This window comes from Trematomus bernacchii, unplaced genomic scaffold, assembly GCF_902827165.1.
Source record: "Trematomus bernacchii unplaced genomic scaffold, fTreBer1.1, whole genome shotgun sequence".
NCBI classification, from domain to species: Eukaryota; Metazoa; Chordata; class Actinopteri; order Perciformes; family Nototheniidae; genus Trematomus; species Trematomus bernacchii.
The window spans coordinates 13,713-37,500 of NW_022987928.1; the positions used below are offsets into that span (position 1 = coordinate 13,713).

The 23,788-nt window shown below is 47.0% G+C and overlaps 2 protein-coding genes across 2 annotated transcripts in view; one reads left to right on the plus strand and one right to left on the minus strand.

The window, feature by feature from the left end:
• Positions 1 to 816: 816 nt before the first annotated feature.
• Positions 817 to 17,043, plus strand: LOC117470653 (acidic leucine-rich nuclear phosphoprotein 32 family member E-like). Its single transcript, XM_034115466.1, has 7 exons — positions 817 to 992; positions 3,773 to 3,922; positions 6,120 to 6,242; positions 9,951 to 10,101; positions 10,380 to 10,522; positions 16,477 to 16,531; positions 16,643 to 17,043. The coding sequence occupies exons 1-7, from the start codon at positions 939 to 941 to the stop codon at positions 16,714 to 16,716; spliced, it is 750 nt and encodes a 249-aa protein (XP_033971357.1). The 5' UTR covers positions 817 to 938; the 3' UTR covers positions 16,717 to 17,043.
• Positions 17,044 to 22,142: 5,099 nt separating this feature from the next.
• Positions 22,143 to 23,788, minus strand: part of plekho1b (pleckstrin homology domain containing, family O member 1b) — a gene marked incomplete at its 5' end in the record, with an annotated part of 8,291 nt that continues 6,645 nt past the window's right edge. Inside the window, 2 exon segments of the mRNA XM_034115468.1 lie at positions 22,143 to 23,208; positions 23,297 to 23,401. Coding sequence (XP_033971359.1) covers positions 22,765 to 23,208; positions 23,297 to 23,401 — 549 coding nt within the window.

The following is a 23,788-nucleotide window of genomic DNA, read 5'->3' on the forward strand; positions in this document are numbered from 1 at the left end:
GAGCAGTTTGGGGTGAAGTGTCTCAGGGACACAACGACATGCTGACTGCAGTGGGGTTTGAACCTGTGCTCCCCTGATCCCCAGCACACTATCCACTGAGCCACATCCCCCTCAGCCCCTTAAACCTGAACTATCAGTGATGTCATCTTTATTTATTTCATTAAATATCTACCACAGATTCATTTCCTGCTCTTGCTGACATCACATCCTGTTTACGTATTATTTATTCTGTCATCTTGTTTTTTAAATCACATTGAAATGTATGAATGCTTTTATACTGAAAGGGTGTTTAACTGTAACGCTTGTTAAAATAAACCTTTACAGTAAAACACTTCTGTCTGTATGTAACTTCCTGAATCAGGTGGTGACACAGAACACTTTACATTCACTTACATGTCAGTTATCTTTGTAATACATGTTGATTTAAGTCAAAGTTTCCTCATAATCTACATTTTACTTTGAAAACGTTATCTTAACTTTATAATGTCGCTCAAACGTATGAGAATAAGGTTTATTAAAGTGTATTTGAAATGAAAACAAAGCATATTCACTGGTTTATGAAGAATCTGTTGTTTTCATTAAACAGTTAGTGTCCTTATGTTCCTGTTGTTGTACAATATGGCGCCAATGAGGACAAAGAGGGGGTTGATGTAAAGTTTAAATGTTTCATGTTCGACTTCTCATTGGTCGAGAACAAGCTCCGCCTCTACAACCCCAGCCAATGGGAGAGAAGAGTCCTGCATAATGAGCTGCGGGGGCACGAGCTCAGTGAGCGGGCCCTCATCTGACCAATAGTAGGCCAGCATCTGTGAATATATGAATATTAATTAGGCGTGGGGGCGCGGCCTCTCGGTGGAGGAAGGCTCGAGCGAACATGGAGGGTTAGAGCTGTCTGGATCTGCGGAGGAGACGTGTGTTTTATTTTGCTTTGTTCCAACATGGAGATGAAGAAGAGGGTCCTCCTGGAGCTCAGGAACAGGAAACCTAAGGACGTGAGTAACACAACAACCCGGCTATGTGTTTGTGAACAGGAGCGGGAGGGAAGCGTTCAGCGGGAGAGATATCCGACATTTTGGGGGAGGAAGCGTTCAGCGGGAGAACAGCGAGAGATAGCCGACATTTTGACCCAGAAAACGGCTTCTTCTTCCTCTCCAACATGGAGGGCTCTCTCTCGGTGCCTCGTTAAGGGGGTTCCGGGAGGAGATAACCCAATTCCTCCCGGGATCACAGCCTATTCCCCACCGGGGGGAGGACCGGGAGCAGCGGGGCGGAGGTGAGGCTTCAACCCGGAGGAAGAGCTCCGTCCGTCGAGGCGGAGGCAGATATTCATGTGTAATGTCCATGGAAGTATAGTAAGAAGTACCCGTATGTAGCTCATAGAGTATGCGCAGTTGAGTGTCTCTTAAGCCCCGCCCCGAACTCCCGCTCTCGGCTCAATAGAATGAATGGAGAGAGAAAATAACTCTGGATTCGGCTTTTAGTGCATTTTACAACTTTAAGGACCTAATGATTCTAATAAGGCCTATAAAATAATTCATACTGGGTAGTTTATTTAGTTTAAAAACAATCATCCACTGATTTACAGACGTCTCTTTCCCAATGTTAGTCAATGGGAAACGTATTACGTAAACATCCATGGTTTGGACACAACGAATATTTTCATCAGAGTCCGGCGCACTTCCTGGGTGTCCCTAGCGGCCACAGGGTGGTGCTACAGCTCCCGTGACGTCATGTTGGTCACCATTGGGCTCGTTCACACTAGGGATGCACAATTTTGGGGGAAAAAATCTAATTGCGATTTTTCGGACAAATATTGCGATTCGACTTGCGATATTTGTTTTTAAGCGACCCAACGGAAGTTAATTGTAAAATGCGGCCATATCTCCGGCTAGGAAGGTCGCATCAACGTGCTCCCGTCTCTAGCACCCCCGCAGCCCAAACTACGAGTGAAATAACTAAACTTACATTAAACTTCCGTTGGGTTGCTTTAAAGTCAAGCTTCAGTTTCAGATTCACCCTGTAATAGAAACATGTGATGGAGCATTACTAACCTGACTCGGATGGTTTGTTTCACCTAACCATCTAGGAAAGCTCCATTGGAAGCCATTTGGAAAAGTATTTCAAAAATACTTGGCAGGTGATTGGATCAATCTGTCTATCACCTTCTATCATGGGCCATTAACAATGGCTGGTACATGTGGAGCACAGCACTTCTGATTGGTGTGGATGACTGACACACAAGAAGTAAAAAGATAAATAAATAAAAAGTTTAAAAAAATTGCAGGCTTTGCGATTTGATAATCGCATCATTTAAAATCGCGATTTTGATTTAAAATCGATTAATCGTTCAGCCCTAGTTCACACCGGAGTACTTTTCCCGTTTAGTTCCGTTTGCGGTCACACCAAAAAGAGTACTTAGGTCAGAGAACTTTTATCCCCCTTTTTAGTGCCTGCTAGAGAGGTGGTACTATCCTGGGGAGAAAACAGTACCACTTTCTGATTGGCTGGGCGAATTGCAAACCACGCCCCGTAAAACTCTGAAAAGTTTTGTTTAGCCGCCATTAGCCGCGTTCACACCGGAGTACTTTTCCCCGTACTTTTCACGTTTAGTTCCGTTAGTACCCCTTATGTCGCGTTCACACCAAAAAGAGTACTTAGTGCCGGTCCCCAACTCCGGGGACTCCGGGTGGCAGTATACGCCGTGAAGTGGTTTGCGGCCTGCCAGTAAACCCAAAGCAGAAGAAGAAGAAGTGACGTCAGCGGCTTCATTTGCGTAATCTTAGGCCCGATCAAAAGTCATTCTTTTAGATTCGTTAGGATTTTAAGATTTACTGAACAAATATTGATTTGTTCAGAATCCAAGTTGAATAACTTTGAAGTGTTTTCTGAGTGGAGTTCGGTCCACGAGGCCGAAGCTAACCTGCTCTCATCATTCAGACTCTGTTCTGTAAATATCAACTTTACAAAAGTGTTTTTTTAGAATTTAACAGAATTGTGAGATTTCCCCAAAAATATATAATATGTATTCCAGCAGAGCGAACCGGTACAGGAGGGCTAGTTCATCGATCGCAGTTGGTGTCGTGCTCGCGGGCGGATACAAAAAAAAGATTAACCCTAAATGGGTCGCGAAATATACTTTGGTGGACGTTAATATACCTGGGTGCCCCCCCAATTAAAGTCTGTGTGGGGCACCCTGCTCAAGTACCAGATCTGAGTACTTTTACTCAAGTACCAGATCTGAGTACTTTTACTCAAGTACCAGATCTGAGTACTTTTACTCAAGTACTAGATCTGAGTACTTTTACTCAAGTACTAGATCTGAGTACTTTTACTCAAGTACCAGATCTGAGTACTTCTACTTTTAGTAAATGTTTTCTTGTTGTAGATAATACATGGGATTTTTATAGCTTTTTTCCTAATGCTCACATGACTCCCTGTTGTTGTTGTTGTTGTTGTTGTTGTGCTCACATGACTCCCTGTTGTTGTTGTTGTTGTGCTCACATGACTTCCTGTTGTTGTTGTTGTGCTCACATGACTCCCTGTTGTTGTTGTTGTGCTCACATGACTCCCTGTTGTTGTTGTTGTGCTCACATGACTTCCTGTTGTTGTTGTTGTGCTCACATGACTCCCTGTTGTTGTGCTCACATGACTCCCTGTTGTTGTTGTTGTGCTCACATGACTCCCTGTTGTTGTGCTCACATGACTCCCTGTTGTTGTTGACCCATGACTCCCTGTTGTTGTTGACCCATGACTCCCTGTTGTTGTTGTCCAGGTGGCGGAGCTGGTGGTGGATAACTGCCGCTCCAGCGACGGGGAGGTGGAGGGTCTGACGGAGGAGTACTCGGAGCTGGAGATCCTCAGCATGGTGAACGTGGGGCTCAGCTCGCTGTCCAAGCTGCCTGCTCTGCCCAAACTCAGCAAGGTACGCATCAACGTCCTCCTCCAATATGATAACAAAGGTATCCCAGCTGTAGCTGTGAACATGACAGGATGTATGATTACCTAGAAGAGCATCAGGACTGTTTGAGGCATATGATAGCTATGTGATTAACATGATGATTCAGCCTCTATGGAGATAGACATATGACAAGCATGCTCATTTCTGACGTGGAGCTAATCTGAAGTAAACATTGAATACTGCTTTCTATTCCTCCATCTTGTGACTGTGTAACTCCCTCTCTTGGATATCAGCATGTGAAGGACACTGTTCAGGAACTAGTCAGAATTTGGAGATTTTTATAAAAAGTCAGAATTTGGAGATTTTTATAAAAAGTCAGAATTTGGAGAAAAAGTTTTGAGAAAAAATCCAACATTTTGGAAAAAAATCAGTATTTTGTACATGACAGGATATATGATTATCGAGATCAGGGGTGGGGAACCTTTTTCCTCTCAGGGGCCATTTCAAATTTTTCAACATCCTCCGAGGGCCGTACAAATGATTGACCTCTGCTTCAAAATACTAAAATCACAGCCCATTCATTTCTCCTTTCTTTCATGTGTGCAAAGAAACAGAACCTCTGAATCCAGATATCTCACCATGACTCACGCATGCATGCACGTGCACGGTGTGGCAAGCATGCACGTGCACGGTTGTGGCATGCATTCACGTGCACGGTTGTGGCATGCATTCACGTGCACGGTTGTGTCATGCATTCACGTGCACGGTTGTGGCATGCATTCACGTGCACGGTTGTGGCATGCATTCACGTGCACGGTGTGGCACGCATGCACGTGCACGGTGTGGCATGACCACCAAAACAGAAAGATATGGACACAAGATGTGTGCAAATGTATTTAGTTTCCTATCCATGTGAACATGATTTAAGTGTGGGGGGGGGACCTAACCTCCTCTAGGGGGGGACCTCACCTCCTCTAGGGGGGACCTCACCTCCTCTAGGGGGGGACCTCACCTCCTCTAGGGGGGACCTCACCTCCTCTAGGGGGGACCTCACCTCCTCTAGGGGGGGACCTCACCTCCTCTAGGGGGGGGGCATGCTCCCCCGGGAAGATTTATTTTTTAAATATTGAAGTTGAAAGCATCAATCTGGAGCACTTTGAGAGCAACATGGAGAGATCTATGGAAACATCTCAACATATGAAACAGAACTGGAAACAGATTTATTTTTTCTTTATGGATATTTTACAAATCACTCCTCTTTCAAACTGTATTCAACTTTATTCTCTTATTTTTGTATAACTATAATGATCATATAAAGATGTGCCTTTACCTCACTGGTTGGAGAAGCTTCTTGTATTCGTTAGCATAGCTAGCTAACCAGATGCTAATAACAGCAAAGTGATTGACTGTATGATCAGTATGACAGATGAACAGATCTCCTCTGGGCTTTCAGCTAAAGACACAGCCACGCAGAAACTGCAGCATGTGTACGGCTCCTTATGGGTACTGCAATCTTTGGAAGAGCCGGAGCGGCGTTCTGGTGCTCTCCATCAGAACTGCACCCCTGTCAGAGCAGACATATACCACGTGATGACACGTTAGGCTCGTGTTGTGTTCAAGGACCCTGACCTTGGCCAGGAAAAACAGGCACTCTCGCTTTTTTAAATTATTTTGCGGTCTAGATTTCTTTAATTCTTTTCTTTTTTGCGTGTGTTTATAAATTACCTCAAGGGCCGTACCAAATGGGGGCCGGGGGTTCCCCACCCCTGACCTACAAGAACTGGTATTCCTCCATCTTGTGACTGTGTAACTCCCTCTCTTGTATATCAGCATGTGAAGGACACTGTTCAGGAACTACTTGATGCTCTGTATGTGATGACTACTTCCTTACTTACCTGTGATTTATTTATTGTGTGTGTGTGTGTGTGTGTGTGTGTGTGTGTGTGTGTGTGTGTGTGTGTGTGTGTGTGTGTGTGTGTGTGTGGTGTGTGTGTGTGTGTGGTGTGTGTGTGTGTGTGTGTGTGTGTGTGTGTGTGGATGTGTGTGTGTGGTGTGTGTGTGTGTGTGTGTGTGTGTGTGTGTGTGTGTGTGTGTGTGTGTGTGTGTGGTGTGTGTGTGTGTGTGTGTGTGTGTGTGTGTGTGTGTGTGTGTGTGTGTGTGTGTGTGGTGTGTGTGTGTGTGTGTGTGTGTGTGTGTGTGTGTGTGTGTGTGTGTGTGTCAGCTGGAAGTGAGTGATAACCTGATCTCTGGAGATCTGGACTCGCTGGTAGAGAAATGTCCCAACCTGACGTACCTGAACCTGAGCGGGAACAAGATCAAGGAGCTGAGCAGCATCAAGACGCTGGTGAGGAAACTCACACAGTCCACCTTAAGAAGGGCTCAGTCCACCTTAAGGAGAGTTCAGTCTACCTTAAGGAGAGTTCAGTCCACCTTAAGAAGGGCTCAGTCCACCTTAAGGAGAGTTCAGTCCACCTTAAGAAGGGTTCAGTCCACCTTAAGGAGAGTTCAGTCCACCTTAAGGAGAGTTCAGTCCACCTTAAGAAGGGCTCAGTCTACCTTAAGGAGAGTTCAGTCCACCTTAAGGAGAGTTCAGTCCACCTTAAGAAGGGCTCAGTCCACCTTAAGGAGAGTTCAGTCCACCTTAAGAAGGGCTCAGTCCACCTTAAGGAGAGTTCAGTCCACCTTAAGAAGGGCTCAGTCCACCTTAAGGAGAGTTCAGTCCACCTTAAGAAGGGCTCAGTCCACCTTAAGGAGAGTTCAGTCCACCTTAAGAAGGGCTCAGTCCACCTTAAGGAGAGTTCAGTCCACCTTAAGGAGAGTTCAGTCCACCTTAAGGAGAGTTCAGTCCACCTTAAGGAGAGTTCAGTCCACCTCAAGGAGAGTTCAGTCCACCTCAAGGAGAGTTCAGTCCACCTTAAGGAGAGTTCATTCCACCTCAAGGAGAGTTCAGTCCACCTTAAGGAGAGTTCAGTCCACCTTAAGGAGAGTTCAGTCCACCTTAAGGAGAGTTCAGTCCACCTTAAGGAGAGTTCAGTCCACCTCAAGGAGAGTTCAGTCCACCTTAAGGAGAGTTCAGTCCACCTTAAGGAGAGTTCATTCCACCTTAAGAAGAGCTGATTATTTCTTATTGCATCTATCCTCACCTGTTCTCCTGTGTTCTCCTGCTCATCACCTGTTCTCCTGTGTTCTCCTGCTCCTCACCTGTTCTCCTGTGTTCTCCTGCTCATCACCTGTTCTCCTGTGTTCTCCTGCTCCTCACCTGTTCTCCTGTGTTCTCCTGCTCCTCACCTGTTCTCCTGTGTTCTCCTGCTCATCACCTGTTCTCCTGTGTTCTCCTGCTCCTCACCTGTTCTCCTGCTCATCACCTGTTCTCCTGTGTTCTCCTGCTCCTCACCTGTTCTCCTGTGTTCTCCTGCTCATCACCTGTTTCTCCTGTGTTCTCCTGCTCATCTCCTGTTCTCCTGCTCATCACCTGTTCTCCTGTGTTCTCCTGCTCATCACCTGTTCTCCTGCTCATCACCTGTTCTCCTGTGTTCTCCTGTGTTCTCCTGCTCATCACCTGTTCTCCTGTGTTCTCCTGCTCATCACCTGTTCTCCTGCTCATCACCTGTGTTCTCCTGTTCTCCTGCTCATCACCTGTTCTCCTGTGTTCTCCTGTGTTCTCCTGCTCATCACCTGTTCTCCTGCTCATCACCTGTTCTCCTGTGTTCTCCTGCTCATCACCTGTTCTCCTGCTCATCACCTGTTCTCCTGTGTTCTCCTGTGTTCTCCTGCTCATCACCTGTTCTCCTGCTCATCACCTGTTCTCCTGTGTTCTCCTGCTCATCACCTGTTCTCACCTGTGTTCTCCTGCTCATCACCTGTTCTCCTGCTCATCACCTGTTCTCCTGCTCATCACCTGTTCTCCTGTGTTCTCCTCCTGCTCCTCACCTGTTCTCCTGCTCATCACCTGTTCTCCTGTGTTCTCCTGCTCCTCACCTGTTCTCCTGTGTTCTCACTGCTCACACCTGTTCTCCTGTGTTCTCCTGCTCATCACCTGTTCTACCTGTTTCTCCTGTGGTTCTCCTGCTCATCACCTGTTCTCCTGCTCATCACCTGTTCTCCTGTGTTCTCCTGCTCCTCACCTGTTCTCCTGCTCATCACCTGTTCTCCTGTGTTCTCCTGTTCTCCTGCTCATCACCTGTTCTCCTGTGTTCTCCTGCTCCTCTCCTGCTCATCACCTGTTCTCCTGTTCTCACCTGTGTTCTCCTGTTCTCCTGCTCATCACCTGTTCTCCTGCTCATCACCTGTTCTCCTGTGTTCTCCTGTGTTCTCCTGCTCATCACCTGTTCTCCTGCTCATCACCTGTTCTCCTGTGTTCTCCTGCTCATCACCTGTTCTCCTGCTCATCACCTGTTCTCCTGTGTTCTCCTGTGTTCTCCTGCTCATCACCTGTTCTCCTGCTCATCACCTGTTCTCCTGTGTTCTCCTGCTCATCACCTGTTCTCCTGCTCATCACCTGTTCTCCTGTGTTCTCCTGCTCATCACCTGTTCTCACCTGTGTTCTCCTGCTCATCACCTGTTCTCCTGTGTTCTCCTGCTCATCACCTGTTCTCACCTGTGTTCTCCTGTTCTCCTGCTCATCACCTGTTCTCCTGCTCATCACCTGTTCTCCTGCTCATCACCTGTTCTCCTGTGTTCTCCTGCTCCTCACCTGTTCTCCTGCTCATCACCTGTTCTCCTGTGTTCTCCTGCTCCTCACCTGTTCTCCTGTGTTCTCCTGCTCATCACCTGTTCTCCTGTGTTCTCCTGCTCATCACCTGTTCTCCTGTTCTCCTGCTCATCACCTGTTCTCCTGTGTTCTCCTGCTCATCACCTGTTCTCCTGCTCATCACCTGTTCTCCTGTGTTCTCCTGCTCCTCACCTGTTCTCCTGCTCATCACCTGTTCTCCCTGTGTTCTCCTGTTCTCCTGCTCATCACCTGTTCTCCTGTGTTCTCCTGTTCTCCTGCTCATCACCTGTTCTCCTGTGTTCTCCTGCTCCTCTCCTGCTCATCACCTGTTCTCCTGTTCTCACCTGTGTTCTCCTGTTCTCCTGCTCATCACCTGTTCTCCTGCTCATCACCTGTTCTCCTGTGTTCTCCTGCTCCTCACCTGTTCTCCTGCTCATCACCTGTTCTCCTGTGTTCTCCTGCTCCTCACCTGTTCTCCTGTGTTCTCCTGCTCCTCACCTGTTCTCCTGCTCATCACCTGTTCTCACCTGTGTTCTCCTGCTCATCACCTGTTCTCCTGTGTTCTCCTGCTCATCACCTGTTCTCCTGTTCTCCTGCTCATCACCTGTTCTCCTGTGTTCTCCTGCTCATCACCTGTTCTCACCTGTGTTCTCCTGTGTTCTCCTGCTCATCACCTGTTCTCCTGTGTTCTCCTGCTCATCACCTGTTCTCCTGTTCTCCTGCTCATCACCTGTTCTCCCTGTTCTCCTGTTCTCCTGCTCATCACCTGTTCTCCCTGTTCTCCTGTTCTCCTGCTCATCACCTGTTCTCCCTGTTCTCCTGCTCATCACCTGTTCTCCGTGTTCTCCTGTTCTCCTGCTCCTCACCTGTTCTCCTGCTCATCACCTGTTCTCCCTGTTCTCCTGCTCATCACCTGTTCTCCGTGTTCTCCTGTTCTCCTGCTCATCACCTGTTCTCCTGCTCATCACCTGTTCTCACCTTTGTTCACCTGTTTTCCTGCTCATCACCTGTTCTCCGTGTTCTCCTGTTCTCCTGCTCATCACCTGTTCTCCGTGTTCTCCTGTTCTCCTGCTCATCACCTGTTCTCCGTGTTCTCCTGTTCTCCTGCTCATCACCTGTTCTCCTGTGTTCTCCTGCTCATCACCTGTTCTCCTGTTCTCCTGCTCATCACCTGTTCTCCGTGTTCTCCTGTTCTCCTGCTCATCACCTGTTCTCACCTGTTCTCCTGTTCTCCTGCTCCTCACCTGTTCTCCTGTTCTCCTGCTCATCACCTGTTCTCACCTGTGTTCTCCTGTTCTCCTGCTCCTCACCTGTTCTCCGTGTTCCCCTGTGGTTCTGCAGCAGAGTCTGAAGCACCTGAAGAGTCTGGACCTGTACAGCTGTGAGGTGTCCTCTCTGCAGGAGTACAGGCCGAGCGTGTTCCAGCTGCTCCCTCAGATCAAGTACCTGGACGGGTACGACCCCCAGGACAACGAGCTGCCCGACTCCAACGGTCAGACCGCTGCTGCTGCTGCTGCTGCTGTTGTTGTTGTTGTTGTTTACCATGGTCAGATATCCCGGGGGAAATAGGATGCATGGCGTGAAGCTGCTGTGACTTTCCCTGAGATTTACAGAAAAAAAGTTAAAATGTGGAGATTTTGAGTAAAAAAATCTGAAATGTGCAGTTTTTTAGAAAAAAGTGAGAATTTGAATTTTTTAGAAAAATAGTCAAAAAGTTTTAGATTTTCAGGAAAAAGTTTTAGAAAAACTAAATTTAAGATTTTGTTCCAGATGAGGAAGATGAGGACGACGATGATGATGTGGCCGGTCCCCATGTACACGATGATGATGAAGACGATGATGAGAGCTCAGAGGTGGAGGAGGGGGAGGAGGGGGAGGTGGGGCTGTCCTACCTGATGAAGGAAGGCATCCAGGTGAGTTACTCTGTGTCTGTGTCTGTGTCTGTAGCTGTGTGTGTGTTAGTGTGGGTGTGTGTGTGTGTCTGTAGCTGTGTGTGTGGGTGTGTAGCTGTGTGGGTGTGTAGCTGTGTGGGTGTGTCTGTAGCTGTGTGTGTGGGTGTGTGTGTTAGTATGGGTGTGTGTGTGTGTGTGTGTATGTAGCTGTGAGTGTGTGTCTGTAGCTGTGTGGGTGTGTGTGTGTATGTAGCTGTGAGTGTGTGTCTGTAGCAGTGTGTGTGTGTAGCTGTGTGTTAGTGTGTGTGTGTGTGTATGTAGCTGTGAGTGTGTGTCTGTAGCTGTGAGTATGTAGCTGTGAGTGTGTGTATGTAGCTGTGAGTGTGTGTCTGTAGCAGTGTGTGTGTGTAGCTGTGTGTTAGTGTGTGTGTGTATGTAGCTGTGAGTGTGTGTATGTAGCTGTGAGTATGTAGCTGTGAGTGTGTGTCTGTAGCAGTGTGTGTGTGTAGCTGTGTGTGTTAGTGTGTGTGTGTATGTAGCTGTGAGTGTGTGTATGTAGCTGTGAGTGTGTGTCTGTAGCAGTGTGTGTGTGTAGCTGTGTGTGTTAGTGTGTGTGTGTATGTAGCTGTGAGTGTGTGTATGTAGCTGTGAGTGTGTGTCTGTAGCAGTGTGTGTGTGTAGCTGTGTGTGTTAGTGTGTGTGTGTATGTAGCTGTGAGTGTGTGTCTGTAGCAGTGTGTGTGTGTAGTAGGGATGCCAGCGATTATTCGATTATTCGATTATTCGTTACAGTCTCCATAATCGAATATTATTTTTAAAAATCGATTTTATTAATATATTTTTTTATTAATATTTATGTTTTTCTTTTTTTTCCTGGTTTGGTTTCAACCAAAATATAGACTAATGCTAATAATAGTAATAGTATTAATAATTGTAAATGACCATTGATCACACCACCAGTTTGTTTTACTGTAAACTTGGAGGAAGCCAGCAGCGCAGAGTGCAGACTGCTGCTGCAGCCTGGTACACACCGACCCCGCCCCGCCCCCTCCGTCGTGGAAGGAGGCGGTTTCCTTGAGTTTATGGCAAGCGTGGAACCAGATTACAGGGTCCCGGGCCGTACTCTTATCAACTGTCTCAAAGGTGTCGATAACCACCGACGGGTGGACGGCACTTACAACTAAATCCTATTTTACCATAACCTGCCATTATATCGATAGTGAATGGGAGATGAAGAGTGCGGTTAATTTAGCTGAGGGGCTCCGCAGTGCTCTGTGCCCTCGGAAAGGGTTTTTTCGGCGGCAGGACTAATCCTTAACCGGCTGCGCTCTCGCCTACACCCATACATACATACACATAAAGTAGGCTATTTATTTAATTTATTTCAATGATGCTATTATTAATACTGTTCTACCTGAAGAGCCCTTTTGTACCATGTACACGTTCCAGTAAAAGAAAACAACGGAATACCATTTGTCAGTGTTTTTTTTTTCCTCCTCCCGGGAGGGGGGAGGGGGAGGGGGGGAGGGGGGGTGGCGATTAATCGATTAATATTCGCCAGGGCTGTCCGATCTTCGATTTTGGTCATGGTCAGTTTCTGGCATCCCTAGTGTGTAGCTGTGTGTGTTAGTGTGTGTGTGTATGTAGCTGTGAGTGTGTGTCTGTAGCTGTGAGAGTGTGTGTCTGTAGCTGTGAGAGTGTGTGTCTGTAGCTGTGAGTGTGTGTCTGTAGCTGTGAGAGTGTGTGTCTGTAGCTGTGAGTGTGTGTCTGTAGCTGTGAGTGTGTGTCTGTAGCTGTGAGTGTGTGTCTGTAGCTGTGAGTGTGTGTCTGTAGCTGTGAGAGTGTGTGTCTGTAGCGGGCCCGGTGTAGGTACCAGATGTGTTCGGGGTCCGTCGCTTACCAATGACGTCACGCATTGGCTGTACGGTAAGCCAAGAGGACATTTTACACGGTCAAATTCCGAATGTATTGAAACTCCAGACTCAACGTAAGAGCTTGAGCCTCTTCGGGGGGTGCTAACATTTAAACATACACTTCATTCTTTACTTTGCCCGTTATTATATGTAGAAGATATTACTTTTTTCTCCGTCATGTTGTTTCCATAGCAACAACTTCAAAATAAATCAATCTAAATAGATGTGTGTTCTACACACCAACATACGTTATTTGAACACCCCTCTCCATCGATTTACAAAACAAAATTAGTATGGCCCGCCCTAATACACCAACGCAGTTTTTAAAGATATACATTTTTCAACACAGAATCATTTACCAAATTACACCATATCCAATCATTTTACGAGTCAGAAAATGCTATCTGTTCATTGCAGTTATTGTTTATTGAATTAGATTACCATGAGCTCAACATAATTATGTAGAGTACAAGTCCACAGCCAAGAAAATGTTATCTGCATATCATTTTATTTATGAATATGGAAGTATGGAATTCTAACCCTGGAGTTTGTTATTTACTATAACTTGATGATAGTATTCGGGTACAGCCCCACTGTACCTGAATACCCGTTCGTTGGAGTACTATTCGGGTACAGCCCCACTGTACCTGAATACCCGTTCGTTGGAGTACTATTCGGGTACAGCCCCACTGTACCTGAATACCCGTTCGTTGGAGTACTATTCGGGTACAGCCCCACTGTACCTGAATACCCGTTCGTTGGAGTACTATTCGGGTACAGCCCCACTGTACCTGAATACCCGTTCGTTGGAGTACTATTCGGGTACAGCCCCACTGTACCTGAATACCCGTTCGTTGGAGTACTATTCGGGTACAGCCCTACTGTACCTGAATACCCGTTCGTTGGAGTACTATTCGGGTACAGCCCTACTGTACCTGAATACCCGTTCGTTGGAGTACTATTCGGGTTTCAATTTCGTTATTCGGATATTCGTTTTGTTGGTTTTTCCCGTTTTTTTTCAAATTGAATTTATTGAAATCTCGAATATCAACGTAAGAGCTTGAGCCTCTTCGGGGGGGGGGGGTGCTAACGGGCCGAATATTCCAATATTCGCTGCTGATTACTACCGAATATCCGGAGCCCGAAAAATGGTATTCAGGACAGCCCTAGACCATTCTGCTTCAGATTGTGGGCTACAGCCAGTTTATGGTAGCAGCACGTTAACAGCTTCATCCTTTGATCAGACCCCCGGTATACCCTAGTCAGCGCCCCTAGTTACACCAATCAGCGTGCGATTACCGTACAGCCAATCACAATGCGTGACGTCATTGGTAACCGACGGACCCCGAACACATATGGTAGGGCGAACACATGGAACACATATGGTACTGACACCGGGGCCACGAGGGGGCGAAAGGGGGCTTTGCCCCCTCAGTTGTATTCTTTGCCCCCTCACCTTGAGCATCATTCATCCATCAAAAAGTACAATAAATGTCACAATTTAAATAATGATCTTCCCCAGTACACGTTACTATGTTTAGATCAGATGTGTGGGCAGGCCGTGTACCTGCCCACCAGATATTGGACAAAAGAAACTCGGCTAGTAGTGTCAACTAAATCCATAGTGTTACAACAAAAGTGCTTTAAACGAGGTAAGTTACGAATGTATGTTCTCAATCTCCACGTGTGGGATTGAATATTAAATGAGTTCAGATGATTTGTCCCCAGGGGGATTCATGTCCACAGCTCTGTGAAAACAATATGACATACACAGAAAACAAGACGGACATCTCCAGACAGCACCACACATGATGGCTACTTGTTATCATTTAGCGCTGCCTGTATGGATCAGGCTTCTGCCAACGAGAGCCCTTTTACTATAATAATAATATGTTCTGTATTATATAAACCGTATAGGTGCAATGAGCGACATCTAGTGATGGATTGTGGAACATTGATCAGATCTTTCTCCTGGCAGTTAGACTAGAGACAAACCAGGGGACTATATGTTGAACCTGTGTCGGTCCATTTGGCGTAGTGTTTGATCCAATATTACATTTGGTTTATAGATTAGTTTCTTATGAAATGCCAGGTTTTAAGCCTTGGTTTGAACATTCAATCCTGAAAATAATTGTTCTTTAATCCTGACATGACTAGAGTATAGTAAGTAAATCTGTATAGGAAGACGAGTTAAAGGTGGGGTAGGTAAGTTTGAGAAACCGGCTGGAGATACACTTGTTGTTATATTCCATGGAATGCTCTTAACATCCAGATAGCAATGAATATCTGAAGTGCTTTGACAAAAATCCATAAATAAATATCATCAGTGGAAGCTGTAGTACTGTAAAAAGTACGACCAATCATCTGAGCCGGCCCGGCTAAAATAACTGGATGGCCTACCTGCCTGTCAGCCTTCCATCTGTGCACAAACTTATCTCGTGCCCTCATTGGTCATGTGCGCGTTCGTGTGTGTTGGAGGAGGGGCTCTGTGAGGAAGTGGCAGATTTTCTCCGGCTGTGTATTTTCAAATTCTAGCGCACTCAAGCTGGTTTCTCAAACTTACCTACCCCACCTTTAATGGATAGAGGAGAAAAGGTTACGGTATAATTACAGAGCCTGTCAATTTATAAATTGAGGAAATCAATGTTAGTCTGTGAACCAAAGTGCATCTAATACGGTACTATTATCAGGGCTGCACTTAACTGGTGCGCACCCCCCGCCAACAAAGTGATGTGCACCCTGCCTTATTAAAGACCAGAGGAAAACAGAATGAGAGGGGTTAGGGTTAGGGGTTAGGGTTAGGTCAATTCATTACTTTCACAGTAGTTTTCGTTGTTGTGGAAAAAAAATCGCCCCCTCGGATTTTTTTAACAGCCCCCTCAGTCATTTCATCCTGGAGCCTGGCCTGTGTGTGTGTGTGTGAGACTGTGTGTGTGTGTGTGTGTCTGTAGCTGTGTGTGTGTGTCTGTGTGGCTGTGAGTGTGTGTGTGTGTGTGTCTGTGTGTGTGTGTGTCTGTAGCTGTGAGTGTGTCTGTGTGGCTGTGAGTGTGTGTGTCTGTGTGGCTGTGAGTGTGTGTCTGTGTGTGTGTGTCTGTGTGTGTGTGTGTCTGTAGCTGTGAGTGTGTGTGTGTCTGTAGCTGTGAGTGTGTGTGTGTCTGTAGCTGTGAGTGTGGCTGTGAGTGTGTGTGTGTCTGTAGCTGTGAGTGTGTGTGTGTCTAGCTGTGAGTGTGTGTGTGTCTGTAGCTGTGAGTGTGTCTGTAGCTGTGTGTGTGTGTCTGTAGCTGTGTGTGTGTATCTGTAGCTGTGTGTGTGTCTGTAGCTGTGTGTGTGTATCTGTAGCTGTGTGTGTGTCTGTAGCTGTGAGTGTGTGTCTGTAGCTGTGTGTGTCTGTAGCTGTGTGTGTGTCTGTAGCTGTGTGTGTGTAGCTGTGTGTGTGTCTGTGTAGCTGTGTGTGTGTGTGTAGCTGTGTGTGTGTGTGTGTAGCTGTGTGTGTGTCTGTAGCTGTGTGTGTGTCTGTAGCTGTGTGTGTCTGTGTGTGTGTGTGTCTGTAGCTGTGTGTGTGTAGCTGTGTGTGTGTCTGTGTGTGTGTCTGTAGCTGTGTGTGTGTCTGTAGCTGTGTGTGTGTGTGTAGCTGTGTGTGTGTCTGTAGCTGTGTGTGTGTCTGTAGCTGTGTGTGTCTGTAGCTGTGTGTGTGTGTGTGTCTGTAGCTGTGTGTGTGTCTGTAGCTGTGTGTGTGTGTCTGTAGCTGTGTGTGTCTGTGTGTGTGTGTGTCTGTAGCTGTGTGTGTCTGTGTGTGTGTGTGTCTGTAGCTGTGTGTGTGTGTCTGTAGCTGTGTGTGTGTCTGTAGCTGTGTGTGTCTGTAGCTGTGTGTGTGTGTGTGTGTGTCTGTAGCTGTGTGTGTGTCTGTAGCTGTGTGTGTGTGTCTGTAGCTGTGTGTGTCTGTGTGTGTGTGTGTCTGTAGCTGTGTGTGTCTGTGTGTGTGTGTGTCTGTAGCTGTGTGTGTCTGTGTGTGTGTGTGTCTGTAGCTGTGTGTGTGTGTGTAACATGCTTGTGTCTCTCTCAGGACGAGGAGGACGACGGTGACTACGTTGAAGAGGAGGAAGACGAGGAAGACGGAGGTTTGTGTTCAGTTTTAAATAAGTTTGAATTATTAATAAGTCAAATGTTCGATGATGAGGATGATGATGAGGATGATGAAGAGGAAGCTTTAATGTGCTGTTTCCTGTCAGATGCTGCAGAGGTTCAGGGAGAGAAGAGGAAGAGGGAGGCAGACGACGAAGTTGACGATGACGATGATGAATAATTAACGCCCGCTCCGGTGACCTCTGACCCTCAGGGCCGCAGACTGTCATGTGATCAAGTCAGCTGCGATGTGATTGGCCGATCGTTTCCTCTCTACCAAACTCAGACCTTTTAGATTTTACCCAAAACAGTTTTTTATCCTAGTTCTCATTGGCCGACGTCCTCTCAGCTTTACTCTGAGAGGACTACATTACCCATGATCCTCGGCGGCCCTGCCTCTGTAAATAGACCGGCCTCTCTCTGTTGTGAATCATGACCTCTCCGAGTTCATTTATTTTTTTATTCCCGTCTTCTTCTGTGTTTTCAATAAAAAACGGATGAAACATCAGAAGTTTCTTTATTTACAAATAACAACAAAATGAAATGTGTTTTCTAATGAAGTCCAGGAAGGTTTCTCAATTCTCTCATTTCCCCCCCTCTAATTATGGGGTAACACCGTTGCCATGGAGACAGATCCCTCGCCATGAAACACGGTGTTGCTGTAACTCCTAAAGACAATCGATACCTGTTATGAATGCAGTCTCTTTTTAATCACGTTGTTAACAGGTGATCACGTGTGAGCCCAGGTGATCACGTGTGAGCCCAGGTGATCAGGTGTGAGCCCAGGTGATCACGTGTGAGCCCAGGTGATCAGGTGTGAGCCCAGGTGATCACGTGTGAGCCCAGGTGATCACGTGTGAGCCCAGGTGATCAGGTGTGAGCCCAGGTGATCACGTGTGAGCCCAGGTGATCAGGTGTGAGCCCAGGTGATCAGGTGTGAGCCCAGGTGATCACGTGTGAGCCCAGGTGATCACGTGTGAGCCCAGGTGATCACGTGTGAGCCCAGGTGATCAGGTGTGAGCCCAGGTGATCACGTGTGAGCCCAGGTGATCAGGTGTGAGCCCAGGTGATCACGTGTGAGCCCAGGTGATCAGGTGTGAGCCCAGGTGATCACGTGTGAGCCCAGGTGATCACGTGTGAGCCCAGGTGATCACGTGTGAGCCTGCTGTTATTGATCAGGTGGTATTTCATGTGTTCACCAGCTGGTGGCGCCACAGAGCTGTGGAGGGCCGGGGAGAACGTGGAGAGATCCTAAATATTCCTCTGAGAAAACAACTCAATGAAATCCATGTTGACGACTAAATATAAATATACTATCCTGTATATACTGTGTGTTTACCGTCACTGTGTACACACACTCTTTAAAGCTTTTAGTTTTCTGTAACACACTATTTTATAGATTTTATTCTGTTACTAACACACACACACACAGATGATGTAATCTAATATCCAATTGACTTGTGAGTGTCTGTCTGTGTGTGTTTTTATTTCAATAGTTTTGTTTTGATTTGACTCAGGTGCTCAGGCTCCGCCCCCCACACCTGGCCTTCCTGTCTCCATGGTAACCTGCTGGATGTAAAGCAGTCAGTTTGCTTCAGAGGTCACATGACTGACCCCCCACTCACACACACTCGTTAACAGTTCATTGAGACACTCAGGTTTCAGTTTGCAAGTTTTTATTTTAGCACATGAACTCACAGCTTCACATCTCTCCCAGACTACATCTCTCCCAGACTACATCTCTCCCAGACTACATCTCCCATGATCCTCTGGGGTTTAAGGCTGCAGCACAGAGAGGGAAGTTCAGAAGACAGAAAGACGCTCAACGGGATCCGCTCTGACACACACACACTGGCCGTTTCTCTCACACAGACTCACACACACACACACACTCTCACACAGACACACACTCTCACACAGACACACACTCTCACACAGACACACACACACACACACACACACTCTCACACAGACACACACACACACGCACACACACACACACACACACACTCTCTCACACAGACTCACACAGACACACCCACTCTCTCACACACAGACACACACACACACACACACACCCACACACACTCTCTCACACACAGACACACACACACCCACACACACTCTCTCACACACCCACACACACACTACAGGAATAGGCTACAGTATATACTAATAGGCTAAGTCTTTATAAAAATAGTTTCCTGCCGGCTCAGGTCCTTGCAGTTCTTCTCAGATCAGAGCTAACCCTAACACCAGGAACAGAGAAACAGTTTAGGGTAGCGAGTAGGGGTGTAACGGTTCACTTTCTTTGTACGTAACTGCGAAACCAAAATGTTCCCAAACCGGAGACTTCAATGATGCTGGACGATTTTCAAGCTCAACTTTATCTGCGTTCGCCATTTCGACAGTTCCTCAAATTACTGACTAAATTTGAACGCATCCCTGAGACCTGAGGCCTGAGGCCTGCACTACGAAGCCGGATGTTCTCTGAGCTAACTGAATAGAATATCCCTAACCTGCTCCGTACCAGAGGCCTGTACTACGAAGCCGGATGTTCTCTGAGCTAACTGAATAGAATATCCCTAACCTGCTCCGTACCAGAGGCCTGTACTACGAAGCTGGATGTTCTCTGAGCTGACTTCAGGGGAAACTCTGGCTCTCCGGTCCTACGACGCTGGTTCTCTTTTTAGCGGGCTAGATCTCCATGGTAACTGATGCTGAGCGGCTAGCCTGGTCCGGAGCAGGTTAGGTTGCAGGCTAAGAGATCAACTCAGTGAAAGCACCGCCTGCTGACCAATCAGAGCTCCGTGTGCGGAGTTTAAAGATCAAGTCATATTACAGGATAGAGGAAATACAGAAAAACTGCCGTTGCAGGAAAGACGGCCGGCAAAAATCACCGACTGTGTGAACGTGAACATGAATAGAATATCCCCTCCTCCCATCTTCAGAGCAATCTGACTATTATAACATTAGCGTTAAGAAAGCTTACTTAAATATCTGCCACAACATAAGTAACCGGATCAGAGTAACATTACGTACAGTCCGCGGCACTGTGAGTGCAGACGTCGATGTGTCCCATTATCATTCATATCATATCACATCATAATGTATCATATATTTCCTTATCTGAGTCAGCTGAGCCGTATCTGGCCGTGCAACACTCACAGTGTCACATACTGGATGCAGAAGTATTCTTTTAAGCAACACATTAAGTTGACGAAACACTCGAGTCAAATGTAATTAAAGTCAGATCGTGTCTTAGACGGGGCAGTGATATCATAAACCTGTTAATGTACGCATTCAAACACTTTTTCTGTTACCAGCTGTATTCACCTTGCAGGTGCAGCTGTGTGGCTTTGATCCTGGATAAAGTGTTTAAGTCATGGATGTTTAAAGTTTAACTTCTTCATATTTGACTAATATTAAAGTTCACTTTTCATTCAGGAAGTATGACGCTGCGCTGTCAGTACGCTTGTCCATGTTTGTGATTGGTCGAATGCTCCAGATACCACCCCTTTCATGTGAACGCACACCTAACTAGATAGGACACGGCTGGCTTGAGCGATTCACTTGATAACCAGCGTCGTAGGACAGTTTAGCGAGAGCGCGTATGTTTTGGATTGGACCAACCGGCTAACTCAAACATATCCAGGTTAGGTTGAACCGGCTTCGTAGTACAGGCCTCTGGCTTCGTAGTACAGGCCTCTGGCTTCGTAGTACAGGCCTCTGATCTCATAGTATGCCTCTCGTCCAACGAAATGACTTGGTCGCTCTATGACGCGTTGAACCCAACGTGAGCAAATTACACTGAACGCTGCGACGCAGCACCTGAGATTATTTCCAAAAAGTTGTTCACGTTCTCAATTTTTTACGTTTAACGTTATATTCGTTCGGTATGGGCCCTTCGGTACCGAATAATTTCGGTACGAATACGTATACCGTTACACCCCTAGCGAGTGAATCTGTATTTACCTGATTATTATTTTAAAGTTTTAAACTACAGCAGAGATTCTCCTTATTTTATCTTTAGGAGGTGTGTGTTGTTTGTTTGCTAAATAAAGTGGGTTGGGTGTAATGACAAATAAATAATAAAACGTGACGATGATAATTAGCCTAATCAAGGTTTAGCATTAGCTCTGTTAGCTGTTAGCTGGTAGCTAATGCGTATCATCCCGTAGCCAGGATGCTACATTAGCATTGGCAGAGATTCTGATGTTAAATGTTTTTCTCTAAATATTTGTTGTTGTTGTTCCACGTGGAGCTTCTTCTTTACAGACTTGATCTGACGACAAAGTATTATCGTATCATGAGGCGCTTTCACACCAAGTACTTGCCGTACTTAGTGTGTAACACACACACAAACACACACACACTACTCTTTAGTTCATCAGAACTCTTTAGTTCTGATGAACTAAAGAGTAGATCGCGTTCACACTGGAATAATTCCCTGAGGGAAGATTACGCAAATGAGCCGCTGACGTCACTTCTTCTTCTTCTGCTTTGGGTTTACTGGCAGGCCGCAAACCACTTCACGGTGTATACTGCCCGGCCGGAAGTCCCCGGAGTTGGGGACTTGGGGCCTTCCGAGTAAATCGCCAGAACGCCGACACCTCCTCATCTCCACCGCTCCCATGTTTTCTTTTGTGTTGCCATAAGTTAGTCTCTCTGCGTTTCTGCGCTGGGCTAATGCTAATGATAATAATGCTAATGCCAGCAAATACAATAGCGGCTTCACAAAACATTTCAGAGTTTTACGGGGCGTGGTTTGCAATCCGCCCAGCCAATCAGAACTGGGAACCTTTTTCTCCCAGGAAAGTGCCTGCTCTCTAGCAGGGACGGAAAAGGGGGGAAAGGTTCTCATGAACTAAGTTCTAGTTCCAGATCTTTTTGGTGTGAACGCAACATTTCAAGAACTATCGGAACTATACTGGGAAAAGTACTCCGGTGTGAAAGCGCCTATAGCTAGCTATTCCAGCTAATGATTGTTGGCTTGATTAGCTTATCAGCTACATTTAGATGTATTTCTCTATTGTTCTCTTGCACTGTTAGCACTGTTAGCACTGTTAGCACTTTAAGCACTGTTAGCTCTGTTAGCACTGTTAGCTCTGTTAGCACTGTTAGCACTTTAAGCACTGTTAGCCTTGTTAGCTCTGTTAGCTCTGTTAGCACTGTTAGCTCTGTTAGCACTGTTAGCTCTGTTAGCACTGTTAGCTCTGTTAGCACTGATCTGAGAGGATCAAAAAGAGACTGAAGTTTATTCAGTGGTTTCTGAGGATTCATACATTTCTACCTGCGCATAAAAACACATTCAGAAGAGGAAGAAGAGGAGGAGGAGGAGGAGGAGGAAGAGTCTAGAGGAGGCTGCTCTTCATGCAGCGTGCATAGTTTCTGAGCCCAGCTCAGCGGTTCAAGAGGAAGAAGAGGAAGAGGAAGAGGAGGGTTTAAACAGTTTGTACCATGGTTAATCAATAGATCCTGAACCTGACCTCCACACACCCCGGAGATCCTCCTGCATCGTTCTAAAGGAGGTGAAGGAGTGAGCCCCCTCTAAAGGAGGTGAAGGAGTGAGCCCCCTCTAAAGGAGGTGAAGGAGTGAGCCCCCCTCTAAAGGAGGTGAAGGAGTGAGCCCCCTCTAAAGGCGGTGAAGGAGTGAGCCCCCTCTAAAGGAGGTGAAGGAGTGAGCCCCCTCTAAAGGCGGTGAAGGAGTGAGCCCCCTCTAAAGGAGGTGAAGGAGTGAGCCCCCTCTAAAGGCGGTGAAGGAGTGAGCCCCCTCTAAAGGAGGTGAAGGAGTGAGCCCCCTCTAAAGGCGGTGAAGGAGTGAGCCCCCTCTAAAGGAGGTGAAGGAGTGAGCCCCCTCTAAAGGAGGTGAAGGAGTGAGCCCCCTCTAAAGGAGGTGAAGGAGTGAGCCCCCTCTAAAGGCCGTAGGAGTCTCTTATCGAAGTCTTCCCCTCTGGTTCAGAATCTCAATCACCAGTTCTGGTCCAGGTACAGAGGCATTGTGGGTATTGTAGTTCCTGTATGTTTGTATGTAAAGCCTCACAGTGAGGGAAGGTCCAGCTGCAGGTACAGGTCCAGGTACAGAGGCATTGTGGGTATTGTAGTTCCTGTATGTTTGTATGTAAAGCCTCACAGTGAGGGAGGGTCCAGCTGCAGGTACAGGTCCAGGCACAGAGGCGTTGTGGGTATTGTAGTTCCTGTATGTTTGACACCCCCCTGATGTAAAGCCTCACAGCTGCCGGTACAGGTCCTGGAGCTCCTTCACCTCCTGCAGGACGTCCCTCGCCTGACTCCAGGTCTGCGTGGCCTCCATCAGGATCCTCTCTGCCTCCGCCCCCCCCCGGACCCCCACCCCTCCCCGGAGCCCCCCCCCTCCCCGGACCTCCGTCAGCATCCTCTCCGTGTCCTGCAGCTTCTGGACGATCAGCTCCTGCAGCCGGGCCACCATCGGGGGGTCTTTGTGGTCTTTGGGGTCTTTGTGGTCTTTGGGGTCTTTGTGGTTTTTGGGGTCTTTGTGGTCTTTAGGGTCTTTGGGGTCTTTGTGGTCTTTGGGGTCTTTGTGGTCTTTGGGGTCTTTGTGGTTTTTGGGGTCTTTGTGGTCTTTGTGGTTTTTGGGGTCTTTGGGGTCTTTGGGGTCTTTGGGGTCTTTGTGGTTTTTGGGGTCTTTGTGGTCCTGGGGGGTCAGGATCTGCTCAATGGAGGCACAGCGGCTCTTCTTCCCCACCAGGGGACTCTGCACCTCCCTCGGGAGGCTATCAGATTTCCCAGAAGCCTCGGCGCAGGCACAGAGGGGGGGGCGGGGGGTCCGAGGGGGGGTCGTCCTCCTGGATCAGGTCCAGAGTCAGAGCCCCGTCAGAGGAGGAGGCCTGAGGGGGGGAGGACCCACAGATATAAGAACATGCTAACAGAAGTTGTTGTATGTAGTTAGCTTGTTTTAGCATGTTGTTTACTAACTGTCACATGTTAGCTTGTGTTAGCATGTTGTTTACTAACTGTCACATGTTAGCTTGTGTTAGCATGTTGTTTACTAACTGTCACATGTTAGCTTGTGTTAGCATGTTGTTTACTAACTGTCACATGTTAGCTTGTTTTAGCATGTTGTTTACTGTCACATGTTAGCTTGTTTTAGCATGTTGTTTACTAACTGTCACATGTTAGCTTGTGTTAGCATGTTGTTTACTAACTGTCACATGTTAGCTTGTGTTAGCATGTTGTTTACTAACTGTCACATGTTAGCTTGTTTTAGCATGTTG